The sequence below is a fragment of the Staurois parvus genome, unplaced genomic scaffold (assembly GCF_062004578.1).
Source record: "Staurois parvus isolate SC_StPar_1 unplaced genomic scaffold, SC_StPar_1.0 ptg001805l, whole genome shotgun sequence".
NCBI classification, from domain to species: Eukaryota; Metazoa; Chordata; class Amphibia; order Anura; family Ranidae; genus Staurois; species Staurois parvus.
The window spans coordinates 1,979,484-1,987,873 of NW_028319601.1; the positions used below are offsets into that span (position 1 = coordinate 1,979,484).

At 41.6% G+C, this 8,390-nt stretch overlaps 1 protein-coding gene across 2 annotated transcripts in view; it reads left to right on the forward strand.

Annotated features, from left to right (window-relative positions):
- The window catches only part of EDC3 (enhancer of mRNA decapping 3), a 70,635-nt gene extending 62,635 nt beyond the window's left edge, over positions 1-8,000 (forward strand). For both annotated transcript variants that reach the window (XM_089663942.1, XM_089663943.1), the window contains one exon: positions 5,705-8,000. In XM_089663942.1, coding sequence (XP_089520068.1) covers positions 5,705-6,045 — 341 coding nt within the window. In that variant the 3' untranslated portion in view covers positions 6,046-8,000. The remainder of the gene's footprint in view (positions 1-5,704) is intronic.
- The last annotated feature ends 390 nt before the right edge of the window (positions 8,001-8,390 follow it).

Genomic DNA, 8,390 nt, shown 5'->3' on the forward strand with positions numbered 1-8,390 from the left:
GACTGGGCCCAATGGCTTTGGAGTGGTGGGATGTGCTTGGATCTCACGGACAAGGTGATTAGAGTCTTTATGAGTTTTGAGTTTCGGTCTGACAGCAGACAGAATCTGGAGCAGGAGTGCATAGTAATCAATCAGCTTGTAACTTCAGCTTGTGCTGTTCTATCTATCTTTTATTTTCAAAGCTTGATTGGTTACCATGCACAACTGCTCAAGATTTTGGCTGCTCCAGTTTTGATGGGTTTCTCACGCGGAGCACTGGCATACCTCTGTACACCAGCTCAGAACTGGTCTTAATTACTGCCAGTTTGCTCATCCGAGAAGTGGCAGTGATAAGAACTACCTGAATTTGCGGCATATGTTGGTAATGTAACCCTGATACAAATGCTTCCCTGAATTAGGAGCAGGGAGTTACTACCAGGAGCATGTTGTTAAGCTTTCATTGAATTCCCTGATTCTGTATCAACTGCAATGCAAAGTTGTGTTATGCTGCCATCATGTGGTCGCAGAAGAAATAAGTACAGAGTGTGTTCATAGTAAAAGATTAGATTTATGTACAAGGGTATGTCCCAATCTCTCATTACATAATCATCTTTCATTACATAGTCATTTCATAAGGTATGTTAAACCTTTGAGTGTAGGCTGAAGTGTGGACAATAAACATCGGTACAAAGTTGGCTCTATATATATTTTGATAACCGCTTGTCCTCCCTAATCTGATAAAGCTTCAGCTAATTCATCAGGATTTTCCTTTGCTTGCTGGAAAATATTAGTAGGTGAGGTGTACAGGGTGGGTGCCAGGTGTGAGTGTTATTGCAATAGGTTATGGGGTTAGGAAATGTGTAAAGCGTAGTTTATTGAAGAATAAGTGTGAATGGGCTATTTGAGTGAAGATCTGAGAAAATGAAGGCTTTTGAAAGTGACAAGGGTAGGATTTGGTGAGAGGGAGAGACAGGTGGGATAGGAAAGGAAACCGTCTGAGTTAAAAGGGAAAACAAAGTAGAGTTAGGACAGGGTGCTGACCACCAAGAGAGCAGTTTTGGCATTTCAATATCAAATAGCTTCCTCCAGACGTGTGTTAAGGGGGAGGTGAGCCTACGCGGTTCTTATGCCCCCACTATTATTTCGATTTGCAGCATATTCTTATATTTGGTAGACGCCCTCAAGGTTATCCAGGTCATTAAGGCATTGCTATATTTTTATGATTAGTAGATGTAAGATCCTCTATCAACATGACATTAACTTTATCTCTCCATAGTGATATGAGGTGGGGGTAGCGCTTTCCATAACACCAAAATACAAGTCTAAACCCCAGTGGAGGCACAGACAGCAATATTCTTTTTTTTTTTAATTTTATTTGGATAGTGTAGACGTTCAGAACATCTGCCAATTTTGCTGCATGTATGGCATCCCTGTCTCCGTACGTAAGGTTCAATATTTACCTGGCCCACCCTTTGCAGCTATAACAGCTTCAACTCTTCTGGGAAGGCTGTCCACAAGATTTAGGAGTGTGTCTATGGGAATGTTTGATCATTCTTCCAGAAGCACATTTGTGAGGTCAGACATTGATGTCAGACGAGAAGGCCTGGCTCGGAATCTCTGCTCTAATTCATCCCAAAGGTGTTCTATTGTGTTGAGGTCAGGACACCCCTCCAAATTATTGGGACACCGCTCCAAATCATTGGATTCAGGTGTTCCAATCACCTCCATGGCCACAGGTGTATAAAATCAAGCATCAGGCATGCAGACTGCTTCTACAAACATTTGTGAAAGAATGGGTCGCTTTGAGGATTTCAGTCAATTCAAGCGTGGTACTGGGATAGTTTGCCACCTGTGTAATAAGTTTATCCGTGAAATTTCCTTGCTAGTAAATATTCCGCAGTCAACTGTTAGTGATATTGTAACAAAGTGGGAACAACAGCAAGTGGTAGGCCACGTAAAATGATACAGCGGGGTCAGCGCATGCTGAAGTTCACAGTTTGCAGAAGTCACCAACTGTCTGCTGAGTCAATATCACCAGTGCACAAAGTAAGGTCCATAAAGACTTGGCTCAGCAAGTTTGGGGTGAAGGAACTTGATTGGCCTCCACCTGTAAAACCGTTCCTGTTTTGGGGGTCGTCTAATTGTTGCCAATCTAGTGCACCTGTTGGTAATTTCATTAACACCAAAGCAGCTGAAACTGATTAACAACCCCCTCTGCTACTTAACTGACCAGATCAATATTCCAGGAGTTCTGTTGACTCGATGCTATACTCTGACTAAAAAGTGTTCCTTTAATTTTTTGAGCGGTGTATAATGAAATTAATAACAGGTGCACTAGAGGGCAACAATGAGACGACCCCCAAAATAGGAATAGTTTTACAGGTGGAGGCCACTCACATTTTTTCCCTACTCATCTTTTCTGACTGTTTTTCACTTCTTTTGCATTTGGCTAGAGTCAGTGTCACTACTGTTAGCATGAGGCAATACCTGGACCCTACAGACGTTGCACAGGCAATCCAACTCCTCCAGGATAGCATATCATAACGTGCCATTGCCAGAAGGTTTTCTGTGTCTCCCAGCACAATCTCGAGAGCATGGAGGAGATTCCAGGAGACAGGCAGTTACTCTAGGAGAGCTGGACAGGGCCGCAAAAGGTCCTTCACCCATCAGCAGGACTGGTATCTGCTTCTTTGTGCAAGGAGGAGCAGGATGAGCACTGCCAGAGCTCTACAAAATGACCTCCAGCAGGCCACTGGTCTGAGGGCCCGATGTCATCTAGTGGCTCCTGTGCTCACTTCCTGACACCATAGAGCTCGATTGGCATTTTCCATTGTACACCAGAATTGTCAGGTCCGCCACTGGTGCTCTGCTTTTCACAGATGAGAGCGGGTTCACCCTGAGCACGTGTGACAGATGTGAAAGGGTCTGGAGAAGCTGTGGAGAACATTATGCTGCCTGTAAGATCGTTCAGCATGACCGTTTTGGTGGTGGGTCAGTGATGGTCTGGGGAGGCATAGCCGTGGAGGGATGCACAGACCTCTTCAGGCTAGACAATGGCACCCTGACTGCCATTAGGAATTGGGATGAAATCCTTGGACCCATTGCAGACCCTACACTGGTGCAGTGGGTCCTGGGTTCCTCCTGGTGCACGACAATGCCCAGCCTCATGTGGCGAGAGTATGCAGGCAGTTCCTGAAGGAATTGATAGCAATGAATGGCCCTCATGTTCGCCTGATCTAAATCCAATAGAACACTGGGAAAGCATGTTTCGGTCTGTCCAACACCGCCAGGTTGCACCTCAGACTGTCCAGGAGCTCAGTGATGCCCTGGTCCAGATCTGGGAGGAAATACCCCAGAACACCATCCATCGTCTCATTAGGAGCATGTCCCGATGTTGTCAGGCATGCTTACAAGCACATGGGGGCCAGACAAACTACTGAGTACCATTTTGAGTTGCTGCAATGAGATTTCAGCAAATTGAATTAGCCTGCTGCATAATTTTTACACTTTGATTTTCAGGGTGTCTTTTGAATTCAGTCCTCCTGTAGGTTGATAATTTTCATTTCCATAAAACTATGGGGCATCCTTACGTTCCTAACACATTACCCCGTCCATATCTGATATAGATATACAGCATGATATTTTTCCCCATTGAGATCTGATGTGTTTTCAAAGTGTTCCTTTAATTTGTTTGAGGTGTGTGTGTGTGTGTGTAACATTTTTCTTGGGTTGTTTTAGAGCTGGGTTTTAAGGAAGAAGGGTAAATATAGTAAGCTTTTTCCACAAGACTCTCAGAACACTCACCACTGCTGTGTCTTCTACTGCTGTTGCACCACCATCATTTTCTGGGCTAGGCAAAATTTTTATATTAAAAATGGTGTCGGTGCAAAAGCATTTTGACTTGTCCTGTGTGCTCTTTTGGGTACATAGTGTCCAAATAAAACACATGGGGCAAAGAAATCAAGCAGAATCTATATGGTACCATTCAGGAAACTGAATTTTGACTGGTTCCAATAAGTTTCAAGACCTCATAGTTAGTACACAGTAAGATGAAGCTGATCACATTCACAAATAACCTTCACATTTAGAATGTTGCAGACGCACCAGTAAAGGTGATTTGATATTTCTGTGGCCCATGTATAGTAACACACACCATGATTTTCCTACAGTATTTTGGAGACATCTGTGTTCATTGGTGTAGCTCTATAGTATGGTAAATAATACATCGTATTTTAGAGGGTAAAGTGAAACTCACCTTAACTGAAGAATAATATGGGTTAAAGAAAGGGATGTTTTTGGCGCTTCCTGCTTAAGGAGTGGGGTCCAACTTAAGTATAGCTAAGGATCATGTTTACTGACCTTGGATTTTCTTCATTAACCCAGAAATTTACTAACCACCCTCCATATTTGTTGTCATAGATATATTGGCAGGTTTTAAGCTGGCTGCTGACCTTCTCCTGCTTGACATCCTTTGACTGAATGGTTGAAGGATCTGGGAAGAAAATTGTCAGATGACAGCAGCTGCATCCAGTCGGATATTTTTCCAGCTGCCAGCACTGATTTTTTAAAATACCTTAGCCACAGCAGATTTGTCCATCTGTGCTTTGTAGTGCAGATGGAGGAATCTGTTTAGTTTTTTGTTTTTTTTGTTTTTTAATTTTTTTATGTATTTGTATATGGCCAGCTTTTGCCTTGCAAATAGTCAACTGGTACTTGTCTAATGTCCTCTGGGACCTGTGACTAGTTGGATACTTGTTAGAAACTTATGGATGGGACAGTTTAATGCTAACTAGCACAGATTTTGGTCAAAATGCAATGTTGTGTTTTATTGTTGATTGAATAGGTATGAGGTTAATCCGCCCAGTAAAGCTATGGCCTTTACCATTTCAAAATAATCCGGTTCAAATTGGTTTCAGGAATAGGCTCTCTTTAATTGATTATTTTTCATGCCTATATTTCTACAATGATGCACTCTCCCAACCTAAGTCCCTGTGATGCCAGTGAAAAAAAGCATATATGGGAACTTTAAAAGTTCTCCAGCCGACATGGTAATACAATGCATGTGGCATGGGGTCCCCTTTACTCTATAGAGGACCTATCCTCTATTACTAATTTGTCCCTGTTTTTAATTCATGTTTATGTATGCATGCATTGTGTACATGAGCCGTTGCAGCTCACTGCCTGTTTTTGTTTTTCCTTTTCATTCCTGATGTTTTTTACCTTTTCTGTATCATGAAAACTTAAAGAATTTAAAAAAATAAATGCTCCAGCCATGACATTGTGTGGAAGCTAATAGCAGTGTGACTGTGGGGATTATAGTGGCAATATTAGTGTGTGGCAATGACCTGGATATTGATGGCATGGTTTGACGAGACAGGCCTGCAGGGTGTTGAATTATAGTACTATGGTCTACTAAACAGTGCTGACTTGACATTTCATTAAAAACATGCATGCATATCTTGACAATACATGAACAGCAAATGCTCAACTGTGACAATACTTGGGCAACAAATATTTAATTGTAACAATATCCAGGCAACAAGTGGGCAGGAGTTACCATATGTGGGCAACAAATGGGTAGTTGTTACAATATGAACACATTTCCAAGAAAAAGGGTATCTGTACACTTCTGAAGTGTACTGTAGTTCAAAATAAATACACTAACTTTATTAATGTCATGATAGTTATGCTTATAAAAGTGGTCATCTGTGTATTTCTTTTTCAGATCTGCCAGATTGCCCTGTAGATTTGGTTATTCACTGTCTGGACTGCCATGAAAATGCCTTCTTGCGTGATCAGCCGTGGTACAAAGCCGCTGTGGATTGGGCTAATCAAAATCGAGCCCCAGTGCTAAGCATTGACCCACCTGTAACAGACCAGGAGCAAGGAATACATGCCAAATGGTCCCTGCAGTTAGGACTTCCTCTGGCTCTCGGTGAGCAGGCTGGCCGCGTCTATTTGTGTGACATTGGTATTCCCCAAAAGGTGTTCAAAGAGGTGGGCATCACCTATCATTCGCCTTTTGGATGCAAGTTTGTTATACCCTTACATTCCATGCAGGGATGAAATGACGAGCTGGCTTGTACCAGCTATGTTGCCTTAATTCTACAGGCAAAAAACTGCCATTATTCTCACATTCAACCCCAGTGGCACTAGCTGTATGTGCAGGGAAAAGTTTGTGGCCACAAGAAAGATGTTAATATGTCACTGGCATTCTGGGAAACACGTTTGTTATGTTTGTCATTTGTTCCTGCACCAGCCAACCCAGACCATATTTTTAAGGAATATGCGTCTAACAAAGAGAAGGGAAGGAAGTTCCTTTTTATTTTTGTATTGTTAAATTGTCATTGCAAAGACACATCTCTGTTTCTTGTAGCTTTACTAGTTTACTCTGTTCATCATTCAGTCACTTAAGTAATCTTGCATTTACCAAAAGAAGCATTTGGTTTTTTGTGTGTATTTGTGTTGTGTGTGTGGTTTTTTTTTTTTTGGAGGAGAGGGGGGGGGGGATTAGGAATTCACAAGATGTGATTTCTAATATCCAACACAAAAGCTGAATATAGAACAAGCAAAGGTTTTCACAAACTACACAACATAAATATTACATTTCTGTATATCAAAAGACTTAGGCACCTTTCACATGAATGGTCTGATCGGGTCTACCGGTCGATTTTTCAGGAGGACCCAATCGGACCCTCCATTCACTTCTATGGAATGAATGGATGTAAACAGACTTGTGTACATTTACAAATGCCTACTTCCAATCCAAACTGCTAGAAATTTAAAAAAAAAAAAAAGTGGAAGGTGATCCATTCCTTTTCCACCTATCGAATTGGAGGGCAGTCGGGGGTAAACGGACAGGCTCTTCAACCAGCCGCCCACAGAGCAGAGCGGGCTGTGTCCATGTCCATGTCCACTCTGCATAAACGGAATGGACACGGACCTGTCAATGGGCCGCTCTGCTCAGCAGGAGATCAGCAGATAGATCCCCCCGCTTAGGATACTAAAGTCAAGTGGAGTCTGCCCCTGCAAAAGGGGCCTAAGGCATATTGGCATCTGCTGTTGGGTAATCAAGAATCTGTTCTCTCAAAGGTGATTACAATTCTTGTGACTTGCTCAGACCCAGATTAAATGGAATTTCAACTTGCTTAATCTTTCATTACTTTTGCAGGTCCCTATGACCTATAAATAAAATCATATTGCCTATTTTTGCTACAGAACCTAAACCAATTATCACTGTTATGTTGGTGGGAACAGCCCCTGCTCCACTCCACACGTGGTCAGAAACTGCCTGTTTGCAGAAATGCATTCTTAAGCCAATGCAAGGAGAAACGTCTACCTCCAATTTCTATGACTACTGAACAACTTCAAAGTGTAGAAAAGTGTTTGGTTACAGCCAGATCCAGCAACCCAGCATACATTTATTCAAAAACTAGCAGAACCACAGTTACTACAGTGCACCCTGAGTATAAAATACACCCTTATGGCAGTTTGATCCTGTCCTTACACCAAAAAAGGAAACCTATTTCATTTCTAAAGAGGCCTTTTTTTTCCTGTTTATTCTTTAACTTGTGTTATAGGGGGATTCCTACAATACTTGTTTAAAAGTGACCTTTCCAGTATTTGTCACTTTTACTTCGAACATCTGTTGTTGTTTGTACCAGTACTGAAAATCTGTAAGCATTATTCACTGATAGAATATGTGGTTTGTGGGCAGCACAGTGGCTAAGTGGTTAGAACTTCTGCCTGGCAGTACTAGGGTCCTTGGTTCAAATCCCAACCACGGTACCACCTGCCTGGAGTTTGCATGTTCTCCCTGTGCCTGTGTGGGTTTCCTCCGGGTACTCCGGTTTCCTCCCGCACACCAAAGACATGCTGGTAGGTTAATTGAATCCTGTCTAAATTGGCCCTAGTATGTGTATGTATGAATGTGAATTAAGTACCTTAGATTGTACACCCCTTGAGGGTTAGGGACTGATGTGAATGTACAATATATTAAAAAATAAAAAAAGAATATATGGTTTGTGCCATTACTTTGAAAATATTAACAAAGAAGTAAAAAAAAAATACAAAAAAAAATCTTACTGCATAATTATACATTCATGGCCAAAAATATTGGCACCCCTGCATTAATGTCAAATAATGTACCACTTTGCCCAGAAAACTGTTGCAATTACAAATAGGCATTTTCATGTCGATTTCTTTTGTTTGCATTGTATGGCACAAAAAAGTGCAGAAACAAAAAGCTAAATCTGGCACATTCCATGAAACCCTGAAAAATAGACTGGACAAAATGATTGGCACCTTCTCAAAATTCTAAGAAATAATTGCATTCCAAGCTTGTGATGCTCCTGTAATTTGTACTTAAACACCACGGTATCAATTAACAGATCTTAATGTTCCTGTGTCCA